This window comes from Cetorhinus maximus, chromosome 21 (genome assembly GCF_964194155.1).
Source record: "Cetorhinus maximus chromosome 21, sCetMax3.hap1.1, whole genome shotgun sequence".
NCBI lineage: Eukaryota > Metazoa > Chordata > Chondrichthyes > Lamniformes > Cetorhinidae > Cetorhinus > Cetorhinus maximus.
Genome location: NC_135899.1, coordinates 33,783,184 through 33,802,164, shown reverse-complemented (window position 1 = coordinate 33,802,164; position 18,981 = coordinate 33,783,184). Strand labels below are relative to the sequence as shown.

General features: G+C 55.9%; 3 protein-coding genes across 5 annotated transcripts in view; 2 read left to right on the top strand and 1 right to left on the bottom strand.

Annotated features, from left to right (window-relative positions):
• LOC144695212 (uncharacterized) overlaps positions 1-18,981 on the bottom strand; it is a 303,141-nt gene that overhangs the window by 12,422 nt on the left and 271,738 nt on the right. The window lies entirely within an intron of this gene.
• LOC144695200 (uncharacterized) overlaps positions 1-18,981 on the top strand; it is a 177,647-nt gene that overhangs the window by 12,248 nt on the left and 146,418 nt on the right. Inside the window, exon 1 of one of the 2 annotated variants that reach the window (XM_078566088.1) lies at positions 16,653-17,682. The exons of the other annotated variant lie outside the window; for it this stretch is intronic. Coding sequence (XP_078422214.1) covers positions 16,765-17,682 — 918 coding nt within the window. The 5' untranslated portion in view covers positions 16,653-16,764. Of the gene's footprint in view, positions 1-16,652; positions 17,683-18,981 lie in introns of those variants that run through there. 2 annotated transcript variants of the gene reach the window in all.
• The window catches only part of LOC144695208 (uncharacterized), a 267,173-nt gene continuing 262,850 nt past the window's right edge, over positions 14,659-18,981 (top strand). For both annotated transcript variants that reach the window (XM_078566093.1, XM_078566095.1), the window contains exon 1: positions 14,659-14,680. The gene's annotated coding sequence lies outside the window, so the exon portion shown is untranslated. The remainder of the gene's footprint in view (positions 14,681-18,981) is intronic.

Below are 18,981 nucleotides of genomic sequence, written 5' to 3'. Positions count from 1 at the left end.
CCCAACACATCCCCAATAATCACCCCAACTCACCCCATCACACCCCAACCCACCCCATCTCCATCCCACCCACACCAATCTCCCATCAACTGCCCCAATCTCCCCACTTCAGCTCCTCACACTACCCCCCATCAACCTCCCCAATCTTACCCCATCAACCTCCCCCCAAACTATCCCCATCTCCCGCGCCCCCAATCTCCCATCACCTCCTCTCCCGCAGTGCCTGATGACAGTTCATCTTCTGACTCGCACAGCGGCGGTTGGTGTCCAACATTCGGGAGTTTGAATCTGAGAAAGCGCGAGCGGCTGTCACGCGGACAGAATTGGAATTGGAGGTGCTGCACCTGTAAATCCCAGCCCCAGGCAGCGGGGACCAGGATCGTAGCCGTTTAACCCATTCTACGCCTTTCGCCTCCTTCAACCTCCTTTCCCACCCCAGCCACCGATCTGCCCCCATCAACCCCCCCAATCTCCCTCCCCACACCCCAAATCTCCCCCAAAACTCCCCATCCACCCCCCAAACTCCACACCCAATCTCCCCCATCTCCCCTCCAACAACCCCGCCAATCTCCTATCACCTCCTCCTCAACGGTGCCTGATGGGAGTTGTAGTTCTGACGCGGACAACGGCGGTTGGCGTCCAACTTTCGGGTGTTCGAATCTGAGAAAGCGCGAGCCCGAGCGGCTGTCACTTGGGCGGAATTGGAATTGGAGGTGCTGCACCTATAAATCCCGGACCCGGGCGGCCGGAACCAGGATTGAAGCCGTTTAACCCACTCTACCCCTTCCCCACCAATCTTTCAAACCCCCCATCCCCCCTCACCTCCCCCCAATCTTCCCATCAACCTCCCCCAAACCACCCCCCAATCTCTCCCCTTATCCCATCATCAGTCTCCCAATCTCCCTCCACACACCCAAGAATCTCCCACCCCACATGCTCCCCCCACACCTAATCATCCCGCCAACCCCCCCAAAATGCCCCCCCCCTTCCCCATCACGAACCCCTACCCACACTACATGCTCCCCGCACCCCCAATCTTCCCCCCATAATGCACCCTTCCCCCATCATGACCCCGACCCACCCCAATTTCCACCATCAGCCCCCCAATCTCCCCCGATCACTCCCAACCTCCACCCAAATCTCCACCCTCATGGCCCCAATCTCCACCTCGCCCTCCACATTCTCCTCACCCCAGCCCCCCCAATCACCCCACCAATCTCACTCCCCACACCCCTAGTCTCCCCCCCCATCCCCGAACCACCCCCCCAATCACGCTCCCATCCCCGAATCACCCCCCAATCTCCCTCCCATCCCCGAATCACCCCCCCCAATCTCCCTCCCATCCCCAAATCACCCCCACAATTTCCACCATCACACCCCCAATCTCACCCCATCAACCCAGCAATCACCCCCATCACCCCTGCAATCTCCCCACCAATAGCCCCCCATCATCCCCCCAATCACCCACCATCAATACCCCACTCACCCCCCATCAACCGTCACAATCGCTTCCCATCAGTAACCCAATCACCCCCAACAATCTCCCCCATCAAACCCCCAAATCTCATCCCAGTCTCTTCCCACCGAATTTCCCCCCCAATCTCGCCCATCACCCACCGCAATCAGCCCCCATCAAACCCACCCCAATGCCCGCACATCAAACCCCCAAATCTCCACCCAACAGCGCCCCCTAATTTCCCATCATCACCCACCCCCCTCCCCGTTCGCTAACCACACCTCCGGAATCTCCCCCCGCTCACCCACCGCCCTCAACCCCCCCAACCCACCTCAATCCCCGCCACATCCCCAGTCTCCCCCCAACCACCCAACCCACACCTCCACCACCCTCATTCACCCCACATCACCCCACCAATATGCTCCCATTAACTCCCCCATCTCCCCTCCATCAACCTCCCCCAAACACTACCCATCACGCCCCCAAACTCCCTCCCCACACCCCAGAATCCTCCCCACCCTGGGAATCTAACCGCCCTCCATGCTCGCCCCACCCCCAATCTTCCCGGCAACTCCCCCATATACCCCCCAAAGGCCCCAGCACACCCCCTTCCCTCATCACCACCCCCCCACCCACCCCAATCTCCCCATCACCCCCCAAAACCCCCCACCCAATCTCCCCCATCAACCTCAAGTCAATCCCAATCATTCCCCCAAACTCTCAATCTCCTTCCAAATCTGCCCCTCAACCCCCCAGTCGCCTCCCCACCTCAGACCCCCTAATCACACACCCACCCCAGAGCACTCCCCCAATCTCCCCTCCAATCTCACCCCGTCACCACCCCCAATCGTCTCTGCAATCTCCCCACCAAATCTCCTCTCATCCCCTCATCAATCCAACTAATCTCCCCCCATCAGCCCCCCCAATCTCCCATATCTCCCTGAATCTTCCCTCATCAACCATCCCCAAACCCCCCATCGACCGCCCCCAATCAACCCCCGTGTATTCCCCCAATCTCCACACCACCCTCCACTCAAACCCCCCAATTACTCCCCAATCTCCCCTATCGATCCCCACCAATCAGCACCCACCAACCTCCCGCCCCAATCTCCCCCGCCAACCTCCTATCCACCTCCTCCTCCACGGTACCTAATGACAGTTGATCTTTGACTCGCACAGCGGCGGTTGGCGGTCAACGTTCGGGAGTTAGAATCTGAGAAAGCGCGAACCCGAGTGGCTGTCACGTGGGCGGGAGTGGAATTGGAGGTGCTGCACCTGCAAATCCCAGCCCCGGGCGGCAGGGACCAGGATCTCAGCCGTTTAAAGCCGTCTACCCCGTCCCCACTCCCTCAAACCCTCAGTCCAGCCCACCCCCCCAATCTACCCACATCAATCCCACCCATCATTCCCCCCTAATCGCACTCCCCACACACCCAATATCCCCCCACCCACCCGAAATCTATCCCTCACCTGCATCAATCTCCCCATAAACCCACTCATCTCCCCACTTCACCTCCCCAATCACCCGCAGTCTCCGCCCCCACCCCAACTCCCATCCACCCCCCATCACACCCCCCTGCTCCTCCCCCACCACCCCCCAAAATCTCCCCCATGAACCGCTTCCCTAATCTCCCTACATCAACCCCCCGGCAACCTCCCTTCACCACCTGCTCCACGCTGACTGATGACAGTTGATCTTCTGACTCGCGCAGCGGCGGTTGGCGTCCAGCGTTCAGAGCCTTTAATCTGAGAAAGCCCGAGCCCGAGTGGTTGTCACGTGCGTAGGATTGGAATTGGAATTGGAGGTGCGCACCTGTAAATCTCAGCACCGGGGACCAGGATCGCAGCCATTTCACCCCCTCATCCCCCCTCCTTCAACCCCCTTCTCAAATCCTTCAAACTCCACCCAACCACTCCAATCTCCCCTCCACCCCCCCATCTCCCCTCCTAACACTGACCTAAACTCACACACACCCACCCCTCCAATCTCCCACTCAACACCCACTTCTCACATCCACCCCCCAATTTCCCCAGTTCCTCCAATTACCCCACACCTCCCAATCGCCCACAAACCAAGCACCCTGCCAATCTCCTCCCAGACTCTCCCCCATCAACACCCCACAATCTCCCCATCACTCCCCCAATCTCCACCACACCCTCCCCACCCCAGCCCCCCAATCACCCAACCAATCTTCCCCCACCCAAGAATCCCCCCCAAACTCCCCCAAATCTTCCACAACCCCCCAATCGCCCCTATCCATTCACCCCCAATCGCCCACCCCAATCTCCCCCACCAAACTACCCCCAATCAACCAATCAATTCTCGCCCCATTAAACACACCCAATCTCCCCCATCGCTCGTCCAATCTCCCCCAGCCCTCCCCGATCACCCTCATAATCTCATTGACAACCCTCAAATCTCTGCCCAAATTTTCCCCCCAATCGTCCCATCTCACCCAAACTCCCCAATCACCCCCCAACCACCACAATCTCCCCCATCAATCCACCCCAATCACCCCCATCAACCTGACCCAATAACCGTCTATCACACCCAATCTCCCCCATCAAACCCCCAAACTCCCCCAACACTACCCTAAAAACCCCAACCAATCTCCCCCATCACCCATCCCAATCGCCCCCAAAACCCCCATCAAACCCAACCCAACCACCCCATCAAATGCCCCCGATCTCCCCCCCATGAAACGCCCCCAACCTCCCCCCATCAAACGCCCCCAATCTCCCCGCATCAAACGCCCCCAATCTTCCCCAATCAACCCCCACCCCAATGTCCCCGCAATCAACCCCCCAATTTCCCCCAACACATCCCCAATAATCACAACTCACCCCATCACACGCCCAACCCGCCCCATCTCCATCCCACCCACACCAATCTCCCATCAACTGCACCAATCTACCCACTTCAGCTCATCACACTCCCCCCATCAACCTCCCCAATCTTACCCCAACAACCCCCCCAATCGCCCCCATCAAACTCCCAAATCTTCCCCCATCAACATTCCCCAATCTCCCCATCAATCGCCCCCAATCAACCCCCGTGTATTCCCCCAATCTCACCACCCTCCACTCAAACTCCCCAATCTCCCCCATCGATCCCCACCAATCAGCACCCACCAACCCCCCGCCCCAATCTCCCCCTCCATCACACCCGCCAACCTCCCATCTCCTCCTCCTCCACGGTACTTAATGACAGTTGATTTTTGACTCGCACATCGGCGGTTGGCGGCCAACGTTCGGGAGTTCGAATCTGAGAAAGCGCGAACCCGAGCGGCTGTCACGTGGGCGGGACTGGAATTGGAGGCGCTGCACCTGTAAATCCCAGCCCCGGGTGGCGGGGACCAGGATATAGCCGTTTAAGCCCCTCTACCCCTTCCCCACTCTCTCAAAACCTCTGTCCACCCCAACCCCCCCAATCAACCCACATCAATCCCCCCCCCCCCATCATTCCGCCCTAATCTCGCTCCCCACACACCCAATCTCCCCCCACCCACCTGAAACCTATCCCCCACCTGCCTCAATCTCCCCACATCACACCCCCAATCTGCCCCATAACCCCACTCATCTCCCCCTTCATCACCTCAATCACCCCCCAATCTCCCCCCTCCACATTCCCACCCACACCCAACTCCATCATCAACCGCCACATCACACACCCCTGCTCCCCCATCACACCCCCAGCACCCCTCCAAAATCTCCCCCCACCACCCTCCAAAATCTCCCCCATGAACCGCTTCCCTAATCTCCCTGCATCAACCCCCCGCAACCTCCCATCACCACCTGCTCCACGGTGACTGGTGAAAGTTGATCTTCTGATTCACGCAGCGGCGGTTGGCATCCAGCATTCAGACCCTTTAATCTGAGGAAGCGAGAGCCCGAGCCCGAGTGGTTGTCACGTGTGCAGGATTGGAATTGGAATTGGAGGTGCGCACCTGTAAATCTCAGCACCGGGTGGTGGGGACCAGTATCACAACCATTTCACCTCATCATCCCCCCTCCTTCAACCCCCTTCCCAAATCCTTCAACACCATCATCCACCCAACCACTCCAATCTCCCATCCACCTCCTCAATCACGCGTCCTTCCACTGACCTAAACTCACACCCACCCACCCCTCCAATCTCCCCCTCAACACCCAAACATCCAACCTTCAATTTCCCCCGACTCCTCCAATCTCCCCCACATCCCAATCTCCCACAAACCCTAACCCCAGCACCCCGCCATTCTCCTCCCAAACTCTCCCCCATGAACACCCCACAATCTCTCCATCACTCCCCCAATCTCCACCACATCCTCCCCACCCCAGACCCCCAATCACCCCACCAATCACCCCCACCCATGAATCCCCCCCAAACTCCCCCAAATCTTCCACAACCCCCCAATCTGCCCTATCCATATTCCCCCCATCGCCCACCCCAATCTCCCCCACCAAACCACCACCAATCAACCAATCAAATCTCCCCCCATTACTCGCCCAATCTCCCCCTGCCCTCCCCAATCACCCTCACAATCTCATTCCCGCCTCCCAAAATCTCCCCCATGAACCGCTTCCCTAATCTCCCTGCATCAACCCCCCACCCCGCCACCTCCCATCACCGCCTGATCCACGGTGACTGATGACAGTTGATCTTCTGACTCGCACAGCGGCGGTTGGCGTCCAGCGTTCAGGGCTTTTAATCTGAGTTAGCGCGAGCCCGAGCCCAAGTGGTTGTCACATGCGCAGGATTGGAATTGGAATTGGAGGTGCGCACCTGTAAATCTCAGCACCGGGCGGTGGGGACCAGGATCGCAGCCATTTCACCCCCTCATCCCCCCTCCTTCAACACCCTTCGCAAATCCTTCAAGCTCCACCCAACCATTCCAATCTCCCCTCCAACCCCCCATCTCCCCTCCTAACACTGACCTAAACTCACACCCACCCACCCCTCCAATCTCCCCCTCAACACCCACTTCTCACATCCACCTCCCAATTTCCCCCGACTCCTGCAATCACCACCCACCTCCCAATCGCCCACAAACCCTAACCCCAGCACCCTGCCAATCTCCTCCCAGACTCTCCCCCATCAACACCCCACAATCTCCCCATCACTCCCCCAATCTCCACCACACCCTCCCCACCCCAGCCCCCAATCACCCAACCAATCTTCCCTCACCCACGAATCCCACCCAAACTCCCCCAAATATTCCACAACGCCCCACTCTCCCCTATCCATTCTCCCCCAATCGCCACACCCCAATCTCCCCCACCAAACCACCCCCAATCAGCCAATCAAATCTCCCCCCCATTAAAGCCCCCAATCTCCCACATCGCTCTCCCAATCTCCCCCAGCCCTCCCCAATCACCCTCATAATCTCATTGACAACCCTCAAATCTCTGCCCAAATCCTCCCCCCAATCGCCCCATCTCACCCAAACTCCCCAATCACCTCCCAACCACCACAATCTCCCCCATCAATCTGCCCCAATCACCCCCCATCAACCTGACCCAATCACCATCTATCACACCCAATCTCCCCCATCAACCCCCCAAACACCCCCAACACCCCCCTAAACTCCCCACCCAATCTCTCCATCACCCATCCCAATCTCCCCCAAAGCCCCCATCAAACCCACCCCAACCCCCCCATCAACTGCCCCCAATCTCCCCCCATGAAACGCCCCCAATCTCCCCCCATCAAACACCCCCAATCTCCCCCCATCAAACACCCCCAATCTCCCCCCATCAAACACCCCCAATCTCCCCCCATCAAACGCACCCAATCTCCCCCCATCAACCCCCACCCCAATGTCCCCGCAATCAACCCCCCAATTTCCCCCCAACACATCACCAATAATCATAACTCACCCCATCACACCCCCAACCCAACCCACCCCATCTCCATCCCACCCACACCAATCTCCCATCAACTGCCCCAATCTCCCCACTTCAGCTCCTCACACTCCCCCCATCAACCTCCCCAATCTTACCCCAACAACCCCCCCAATCGCCCCCATCAAACTCCCAAATCTTCCCCCAACAACCATCCCCAATCCCCCCATCAATCGCCCCCAATCAACCCCCGTGTATTGCCCCAATCTCCACACCACCCTCCACTCAAACCCGCCAATTACTCCCCAATCTCCCCCATCGATCCCCACCAATCAGCACCCACCAACCCCCCGCCCCAATCTCCCCCTCCATCACCCCCGCCAACCTCCCATCACCTCCTCCTCCACGGTACCTAATGACAGTTGATCTTTGACTGGCACAGCGGCGGTTGGCGGTCAACGTTCGGGAGTTCGAATCTGAGAAAGCGCGAACGCGAGTGGTTGTCACGTGGGCGGGACTGGAATTGGAGGTGCTGCACCTGTAAATCCCAGCCCCGGGCGGCGGGGACCAGGATCTAGCCGTTTAAGCCCCTCTACCCCTTCCCCACTCCATCAAAACCTGTGTCCACCGAACCACCCACAATCTACCCACATCAATCCCCCCATCATTCCCTCATAATCGCCCTCCCCACACACCCAATCTCCCCCCACCCACCCCCACATGCCTCAATCTCGCCACATCACACCCTAAATCTGCCCCAAAAACCCCTTCATCTCCCCCTTCACCTCCCCAATCACTCTTCAATCTCCCCCCGCACACTCCCAGCCACACCCAACTCCCTCATCAACCCCCCATCACATCCACAACAACTCCCCAAAATCTCCCCCCACCACCCCCCAAAATCTCCCCCATAAACCGCTTCCCCAATCTCCCTGCATCAACCCCCCCGCAATCTCCCATCACCGCCTGCTCTACGGTGACTGATGACAGTTGATCTTCTGACTCGCGCAGCGGCGGTTGGCGTCCAGCGTTCAGACCTTTTCATCTGAGAAAGCGCGAGCCCGAACCCGAGAGGTTGTCACGTGCGCAGGATTGGAATTGGAATTGGAGGTGCGCACCTGTAAATCTCAGCACCGTGCGGCGGGGACCAGGATTGCAGCCATTTCACCCCCTCATCCGTCCTCCTTCAACCCCTTTCCCAACTCCTTCAACTCCCCCTCCACCCAACTAACTCCAATCTCCCCTCCACCACCCCCCCCAAATCTCCCCTCCTTCCACTGACCTAAACTCACACCCACCCACCCCTCCAAAATCCCCCTCAACACCCACTTCTCACATCCACCCCCCCACCACAATTTCCCCCGACCCCTCCAATCTCCCACAATCCCTAACCCCAGCACCCCGCCAATCTCCTCCCAAACTCTGCCCCATCAACACCCCACAATCTCCCAATCACTCCCTCAATCTCCACCACACACTCTCCACCCCAGCCCCCCAATCACGCCACCAATCTCCCCCCACCCACGAATCCCCCCCAAGCTCCCCCAAATCTCCCACAACCCCCCAATCTCCCCTATCCATTCTCCCCCCATCGCCCACCCCAATCTCCCCCACCAAACCAACCCCAATCTCCCCCACCAAACCACCCCCAATCAACCAGTCAAATCTTCCCCCATTAAACCCCCCCAATCTCCCTCATCAAACCCCTAAATCTACCCTATCGCTCGCCCAATCTCCCCCTGCCCTCCCCAATCACCCTCACAATCTCATTGCCAAGCCCCAAATCCTCCCCCCAATCGCCCTATCTCACCCAAACTCCCCTATCACCCCCCAATCTCCCCCATCAATCCACCCAAATCACCCCCCATGAACCCGACCCAATCTCCCTCTATCACACCCAATCTCCCCATCACCCCCAAACTCCCCCAACACCCCCCAAAACTCCCCACCCAATCTCCCCCATCACTCCCCAAACCCCACCCCCCCAAACTCCCCATCCACTCTGGCCCCCGATCTCCCCCACTGCCCCAATATCTCCCCCATCACCCACCCCCAATCTTCCCCCATCACCCACCCCCAACACCCACCCCCAATCTCCATGCATCAACCCCTCACCCCAACCCCCCACCACCCCCCTCACCCCAATCTCCCCCATCACACCACAATCTCACACCCACCCCCAAATCACCCCCCAATTTCCCCCTAGCACCCAACCTCTCCCAAACACTGCCCCCAACCCTCCAATCTCCCCATCGCTACACCAATCTCTCCCCAATAACCCTGAAACACCCCAACCAATGGCCCCCCAAATCTCCCCCATCACCATCCCAATCTCCCCCCATCAACCCCCCCAATCTCTACCACACCCTCCCCATTCTCCACACCCAGCACCCACCAATCTCCCCCCCACTCCCAAATCACCCCCATCCCCCACCAGCCCCCCAAATCTCCACTAAACTCTCCCCCAACCACCAAATCTCCCCCATCAACTCCCAATGACACCCTATCAGCCCCCCAATCTCCCCCACAATCTCGACCCATCAACCCCTCCACTCTCCCCCATCAACCCCTCCGCTCTCCCCCTCAATCGCTCCCCCACCACACCCCCAACTCTCCCCATCACACCCCCAATCTCCCCATCCCCAAAACACCCCCAATCTCCCTCCCAGCTCCTCAATCTCCGCCAAACCCTCCCCCAACCGCCAATCTCCCCATAATATCCCCAATCTCCCCATCATATCCCCAATCTCCCCCAACACCCCCATCCTCATCACCCCCATCCACCTAACCTCCCCCCAATCTCTCACATCATACCCCCAATCTCCCCCCACCCCCGACTCACCCCTCAATATCCCCCTAGCCCCCCAATCTCCCCTAAACCTCCCCCCAACCCACCCCCATCAACCCCCAATCTCCCCCATCACCCCGCAAATCTCCCCCCATTACCCCCAAATCTCCCCCGATCACCCCTCCAAACTCCACACCAATCTCCCCCCAAATCTACCCCTTCACCCTCCTAATCTTCACCCCACCTTTAGCATTCTCCCCACCCCAGCCTCCCAATCACCCCACCAATCTCCCGCCCCACAGCCCCAAACTCTCCCCACCCACGAATCACCCCCCAATATCCCCCAGACCCTCAAGCTGCCCCAAACCCTCTCCCCAACCATCCAATCTCACCCCCAACACTCCCCACCGACCGCCCCAGAATCTTCCCCCCATCTCCCCGACACCCCCCAAATCTCCCCCTATCAACCCCCTATCACCCCGACTTCTCCAAATCCCCCCAATCTGCCCCAATCACATGCCCAATTTCCTCCATCACACCCCCAATCTCCCCCATCAACCCCCCAAACTCCCACGAAATCTCCCCCCATCAACCCCCCCAATCCCCCCCCCGTCAACCCCCCAACATCCTCCATCACTCTCCCAATCTCCACCCCACCCACCCCAATCTCCCCACCCCAGCACCCCCCCCAGTCACCTCAGCAATCTCCCTCCCCACACCCCCAATCTCCTCCCTGCAAAATCTCCTCCAAACCCTCTGGCCAAACACTCCATAACCCCCTCAATCTCCCCCATCACCCTCCAACTCCCCACCCAATCTCCCCCATCACCACCCCCCAAACTCCCCATCCAATCTGCTCCCCCCCGATCTCCCCCATCGCCCCAAAACCTCCCCCATCAACTACCCACAATCTCCCCCCATCACCCTCCCAATCTCCCCACATCAACCGCACCCCCCCAAACTCTCCCCACCCACTCCCCAACCTCCCATCGCCCCCTCCCGTCCCCTCCTCCTCCTCCACGGTGCCTGATGGCAGTTGATCTTCTGGCGCGCGCAGTGGCGGTTGGCGTCCGACGTTTGGGAGTTCGGATCTGAGAAATCGCGAGCCCGAGCGGCTGGAATTGGAGATGCGCACCTGTAAATCCACCCCCCTCACCCCCTAAAGACCGCCCAACCCACTCAAATGCCCACACCCCCCTAATCTCGCCCCTACACCTGAATCACCCCCAATCCCCCTCCCAGCTCCCCAGTGTCCCCCAAACCCTCCCCCAACCCCCAATTGGAGATGCGAACCTGTAAATCCCTCCCCACCCCCCACTGGAATCTCTCCCGACCCACACCCCCCAACCTACCCCCCCTCACCCACACCCCCTAATCTACCCACCCCACCCACTCCACCAATCTACCCCCCCACCCACACCCCCCAATCTACCCCCCAACCCACCCCACCAATCTACCCCCCGGCCCACACCCCCCAATCTACCCCCTCAGCCACACCTCCCAATTTACCGCCCCTACCCACCCCACCCAATTCATCCCCCCCACCCACATCCCCCAATCTACACCCACCCCACCCAATCTACCCCCCCACCCACACCCCCCAATCTACCCCCCCACCCACACCCCCCAATCTACCCCCCAACCCACCCCACCAATCTACCCCCCGGCCCACACCCCCCAATCTACCCCCTCAGCCACACCTCCCAATCTACCGCCCCTACCCACCCCACCCAATTCATCCCCCCCACCCACATCCCCCAATCTACCCCCGCACCCACAACCCCCCAATCTACCCCCCCCACCCACCCCACCCAATTAATCCCCCCCACCCACATCCCCCAATCTACACCCACACCCACCCCACCCAATCTACCCCCCCACCCACACCCCCAATCTACCCCCCCGCCCCCCCCACCCACCCCCCCAAAAAAGGGACACAAACAGAAAGTCTATCCAGGAACAGATGGACCCGTCTGGCCACGAACAGGTTTATCTATGCTGCGCTCTGTCTGCAGGGTTGCTGAATACATCGTTCAGCTTGGCATCCTTCACTGTTTCCATCAGGGATCTGGACGTAGCATCCAATCTGCTGTCGGCCCTGTCTGCTACGAGAAGGCGCACGCCCACCACCTCCTTAATCTTGGAGACGGTGAAGATGCCTCCCTGCAGCAGAATACCCAGGCCGGAGGAACATGAGTCGTTTCCTCCCGACCAGATCGATGGCCCATGGGACCACCATCATGACAATTGCCTGTAGGAGCTGAGGTGCGGTATCGCACACTCCTGCAGAAACAGCAGGTCAGCTTTGACCTTGGCAAGGTAGTCCAAGATTGCAACACATCACATAGTAGATTTAATGCTACGCACATTTATGGATACAATATTTACACCCATTTTAAAGCATTTTGTCGCTTACCAAACCAGTTGTCTTTGAGAGTTCCAGACCTTTGGTCTGATCCTGCATACCCATAGTGTTCACAAATTGTCTCGCTTTAGATAGGCTGAGGAAACTGTCCTGAACCACCCCATTGGAGATGTTCCACTCAGGTTGCATCTGGGGGTTCATGCAAGGAACGAGATTTGAATTGTTCTCTGTTGGAGAAGTCTCTCCGATCCTCTTCCCCTCTGGGTCGTTGCTGCTCCCGGCTTCCTGGAGCTGGGGTGCGCTGAGCACTTCACTGCTCCCGGATTCCTGGGCCAGGGGTGCGCTGGCCTCTTCGGGTTGTGGGCAAAGTTGAGGTGCGCTGGTCTCCTCATTGTCTCCAATGTTCTAGAGCTCGGGTGTCTCATCCTCCACCTCCCTAGAGCTTTGCCACTTCTTCTGTAGGTGCCGCCCTGGCCCTTCTTCATCCGAAGAGCAGCTACCCTTGTCATCCGTGTCGGATGGGAGACGCCTCTTGCTACTTAGATAAAAGCAAAAAACTGCGGATGCTGGAAATCCAAAACAAAAACGAAAATACCTGGAAAAACTCAGCAGGTCTGACAGCATCTGCGGAGAGGAACACAGTTAACGTTTCGTGTGCCTCTTGTCACTTGTCTGGGAAGTGGCTTGGTCCCTTAGCCCATTCTTCTTTTTGGCTCTCTTCACCAGCTGCCACTCCCCCTGCTGATTTTCTGCTGCTTCCTCCTCCATTGATTTGCTCTCCTGAGGAGTGGGAGGTTCAGAGAGCAGTGCAGTTGATTGGCTGTCTGCTGCCTCAATCTTTTCCTCCACCTTGTCTCTCTCTCTGTGTCCTCCTTTGTCTCATTGTTCTCACTGGGGGCCTTGGTGGTTGGAGGGTTGCAAGTGTCCTTGGTAGTAGTGACACTGACCATTTTATCTGCTTCCCCCTTGTTGGCTTTGGCTGCCTGTGCATAAGTGAGGCAGCGTTTGGGGCAGGTCTTGTAGAGGTGGCCTGCCTCGCCACACAGGTTGCAGCACTTAGTCTGTTTGCAGTCCTTTGTCTGGTGCCCTTCCTGCTTGCAGTTCTTGCAGAGGACGGCGCTGCAGTTGGCCGCCACATTTCAGCTTGAGGTGACATTTCATCAGAAACTAGGTTGGATGTTGGGTGACTTTTCCTTTTATCAGAGAACGCACTCCCTCTCTTTCTGCCTCTCAGCACTGCCCCACCCATTCCCCTGCTCTCAGCAGAAGCCCCCCCACACCCTCAGCTCTCAAGCCAACCCCAGCATTCAATGCCTCGGCCCTAACCGTTTCCCGCCTTCACCATTTCCTGCTCTCGACGCCTCTGCTCCCCACACTTTCATCAGCACTACCCCGCCACCCCCCCACCCCGCCCCGGCACGGCTCTCATCCCACCCCAGCTCTCAATGTCCCTGCCCTTAATGTTCCCCATCCTCACTGCCGCCCACACTTGCTGTCCCTCCTGTTCTCATCGCCCTGCACCGCTCCCCCCACCCCCCATCCACCACCCGGCTTTCAGACCTCCCACCGATCTCACCACCCCAAGTCTGCTTTTACTGCCTGCGCTCATACAAGCACATCACCTCAGGTCCCATGGTTGGAGTGATCTTAATTTTATTTCCACACAGTTGACCACTCTGGAGTCACTCTTCAAGTCACAGCCACTCCCCACTCAGACTCACTGCCCAAGTAACAGAATCACTCCCCCACCACTTCCTCAATCTCCCTTGCCACTCTGCCTTGTGCCCCGCCCTCCTGTGTGCCTCTCTCCTGTGCATGTGCTGATCCCACCACTGCACATCATCACTGCCTTGGATGCTGTGGGTCATCTTCTTCTGATCTGCTGTCAAACACATCCGAGGCTACACATCCCACACTGATGATGTCAGTTTGAAAGCCTCCGAGGATGAAGAATGCTATTTCCACACAGAAATCTGCTGGTTGAACTGAGACAGCAGCTGCAATAAGTGAGGTTTTATTCAGATGGGACAATGACAAGTTTAAATCCCCACCTGATCTGCTGCTCAAAGTCACCCCTGTTTCACTGGTTAGTTTCCCAAGCTTCAGGAAACTCATGTCACTCCAGAAATATTTGGATTGGCTGTGAGAGACGTCAATCAGAGAGCCCACCCACTCTGCCCATTCCCTCCCCTTCCTCTTCCACAGCTGCTTCACTTCTTGTAGGAACTGAAAACCAAGTGAGGAGATGGTGAGTGAAGGAGCAGAATTTATAATAATTACATAACATAATATCCACACTAATGTTCAGGCAGTCTGACTATCCTGTGGGGAATCAGGTGTGGAAATGCCCCTTGTGCTGTGTGAGAACATCCAGCTGAGAGAGCTGTTTACTCGGTGCTTTGTGCTGAACTGTTTGCCTGGAGCTGTGTGTTGGATATTGAGTGTGTTTATTGGAAGCATTTCCCTTCTGATTTACAGGCTGACTTTTGTTGATGGCTCATTACTGAATATGAGAAGGTGAGGTGTAATTATCTGGGAGGTGCAGACTGTCTGAGGATTCTTACTGATTTCCTATTGTTGAGTTCTGTGTGTGTGTGTTGGGAGCTGGTTATTATCCTGTGGACTGTGAATGGTCAGTTCTGTCTGTGTTGGGATCTGGATGTTTCCTGTCTTTTCAATTCCCTTCAAAACCTCCCACTGCCCCCTATCTCTGTAATCTCTTCAGAAATGAAAAAATACTTGCATTTATATCGAGCCTTTCACGACTACCAGATGTCCCAAAGCTCTTTACAGACAACAAAGTATTTTTGAAGTGTGTTCATTGTTGTAATGTAGGAAGCGTGGCAGCCAATGTGCGCACAACAAGATCCCACAAACAACAATGTGATATTAACCAGATAATCTGTTTTTTGGCGGTGTTGATTGAGGGATTAATGTTTGTCAGGACATCAGGGATAACCCCAGTATTCTTCTTCAAAATAGTGCCATGGGATCTGTTACACCCAGCTTAGAGAGAGCAGAAGGGGCCTCTTGAGATCTCATCTGAAAGATGGCACCTCTGACAGTGTAGCTCTGCAACACTCCTTTTGTGCCGTGTATTCTATGATTCTATGAAAGGTTCTCTGTTACCATTCCCTAGCTCTCACTGTCATTTACGTGTGTTGGTCAGGAATAGGGACACCGTGTATATGAAGATGTGCAAGCCCCACTCACAGCAGAGACCAGTGACACTCTGCCTCAGCTCATTTGCTGCTGAAACCCTCATCCACACCTTTGTACACTCCAGACTCAACTATGCCAACGCTCTCCTGGCTGCTCTTACATCTTGCAATGTAAACTTGAGCTCCTCCAAAACTCTGCTGCCCATGTCCTAACTGACACCAAGACCCATTCACCAATCACCCCTGTTCCTGGTTCCTGGTCAAACCATACCTTGATTTTAAAATTCTCATCCTTGTTTTCAAAACTCTCAATGGTCTTGCCCCTCCCGATCTCTGTAATCTCCATAGCAATTTGGCTGCCATACCTGGATCACATTTATTGAAATGTCTTTTCATGCACATAGTGAATTGATAGCCAGTTTTACACTCCACCCGACTGCCTTTTCCATTGCCCTCACAGTGCCTGGGAAGATTGGGGAGCTGGGCGGAGGAAAGAAAGTAGCCACGTTGTCTGCTCCTGGTCACTATCCAGTGTCCCTGCTGGAAACGGTGTGTGACAGCCAAGTGAGGAAAAAGAAGGGACTTGCATCTGATCCCCACACAGGGGAATAGCGGACTGGCACTCACTGTGCAACAGTCTCTAACTGAGGAGTTAGACCCTTCAACAAGGGAGGAGAGGAGAGGGAGTCGGAGGAAATCATGCTTTCTTTTCCTTTTTTACAGAAGGATTCCACCGTACCACACCAGAGAATACATAGAGGATAGACACAGCAGATGGATCCAGACCATCATCCAAGGAACAACTACACAACTGTGGGAAGACATCCAGTCCCTTCACAGCATTGCTCAACACAGAGAAGTTTGGGCAATGAAACCATCATCTGGATATCGGTTGGGTCAGGGGAGCTTTGACATATCAGATCTGAAACTGGTCAGTGGTGTGGAGCCTTCCATCAGAACCAACCTTTCCGAAGGTTCAGCTGTGGGCGATCGGTCAGGGTGAGGCTGGGAAGAAGTGTGAGTGGCTCCAAGTGTGGCGAGAGCCTCATGAACCACTGACTCATTCCTACAGGTGAGAGGCTGTTCAAGTGCGAGGTATGTGAGGAGGATTCCACAGGCTCATAAGATCTGCTAACACGCAAGGTGCTTCTGTGACAAAGTCTGTTAAGACATGGGCAGCCACAAGGAAGAGAAACGATTCAAGTGTGAAGTTTGTAATAAAGCCTTTGTGACATCTTCGAGCCTCCTGACACACCAGAGGATTCACACGGGCGAGAAACCGTTCAGGTGTGAGGTCTGTGAAGTGACTTTCACCAGTTCTTCCAATCTCCTGAGACACCAGAGGATTCACACAGGGGAGAAACCATTCACCTGTGAAGTGTGTAACAAATCATTCTCACAGTCACCGCACCTCCTCAATCACCAACGCATTCACACCAGGGAGAAACCATTCACATGTGAGGTGTGTGATAAATCATTCTCGCGGTCATCGGATCTCCGCGTCCACCAGCGCATTCACACTGGGGAAAAACCATTCACTTGCGAGGTGTGCAACAAATCATTTTCAGAATCCTCGACCCTCCGGGAACACCAACGCATCCACACAGGGGAGAAACCGTTCAGGTGTGAGGTGTGTGACAAATCATTCTCGTGGTCATCGGACCTCCGTGTCCACCAACGCATCCACACAGGGGAGAGACCGTTCATGTGCAAGGTGTGTGACGAATCATTCACGCATTTATCGTCCTTCCGCACACACCAACGCATTCACACAGGGGAGAAACCATTCAAGTGTGAGGTGTGCAATAAATCATTCACGCAGTCATCTAACCTCCGTGTACACCAACGCATTCACACAGGGGAGAAACCATTCCAGTGTGAGGTGTGTGACAAATCATTCTCACAGTTGTCGAAATTGCTGCTCCATCAGACAGTCCACACCAGGGAGAAACCATTCACGTGTGAGGTGTGTGACAAATCATTCTCGCGGTCTCAGTACCTCTGCGTACACCAACGCAATCACACTGGGGAGAGACCGTTCAAGTGTGAGATGTGTGGCAAAGCCTTCACGCAGTTATCGAAGCTCCTGGTCCATCAGAGGATCCACACGGGAGAAACCATTCACATGCGAGGTGTGCAACAAATCATTCTCACAGGCATCGAGCCTCCGCAGCCACCAACGCATTCACACAGCGGAGAGAACTTTCAAGTGTGAGGTGTGTGACAAAGCCTTCACGCGGTTATCGGAGCTCCTGGTCCATCAGGGGATCCACACACAGGAGAAACCATTCACGTACAAGGTGTGGAACAAATCATTCTCACAGTCTCAAACCCCCTGTGCACACCAACACATTCACATGGAAGAAACAGTTCAAATGTGAGATATCTGACAAAGCCTTCACAAGGTTTTCGAAGCTCCTGGTCCATCAGACAGTCCATACAGGGGAGAAACCATTCAAGTGTGAGATGTGCAACCAATCGTTCCTACAGTCACCTAAACTCCTGCTCCATCAGAGGATCCACACCAGTAACCATTCAAGTGTGAGGTTTGTGATAAAGCTTTCTTGACATCTTTAATGTAGGATATCAATGTGAGTTCTGTCAGAAATCCTTCACACAGTTATTGAACCTCCTAGAACATCAGTGAACCCACACAGGATCTATAGCTAAGTTCTTGCCAATGTGTCATCAGAGTGTGAATCTCTATGCAAGGTACTGCAAATGATGTTCAGTGATATTGGAGCGCAGAACAAGAAGCAACTTTCACTCACATCAAACAACTAGTGATGACAACGCCAGTGCTGAGGTATGATGATGTCAATGATGAAGTCACCCTGCAGTGAGATGCCAGTGAAACAGGATTGGAGCAACCCTCATGCAGCAAGGACAACCAGTTGTGTTTGTATCCACAGCGTTAACAAAAACTGAACAATGCTATGCTCCATCAGGCTACTCTCAATCATCAGCAAAGTGATCAAAGGAGTGATCAACAGTGCTACCAAGCAGCTCTTACTCAGTGATAACATCAAAATATCCAAAAACACGAAAACTTTCAGGTTGTTCTAAAAACCCAAATATTGTCCTTCAGGGAAGGGAACCTGCTACAACTGCCTGGGCACAGAAGGGAGAGATGGGGCACAGGAGAGAGGGGGCCCAAGAGAGAGAGTCACAGGAGAGGGGCACAGGAGGGAGAGGCACAGGAGATAGGCTGTCATGCTGTTACTCTGGGAGTGACTCTGTGATTGGGGGAGTGACTTGGACAGTGATCCCTCACTCCTCGCCAGATGTCTCTGCCTGCCCCTCCCTGATGCCACCCACTTTGCCTGACCCTTCAATCTCCCCTTTAACTCTCAGCTGACCCCATGTCCCTTTACAGGATTTGGAAGGC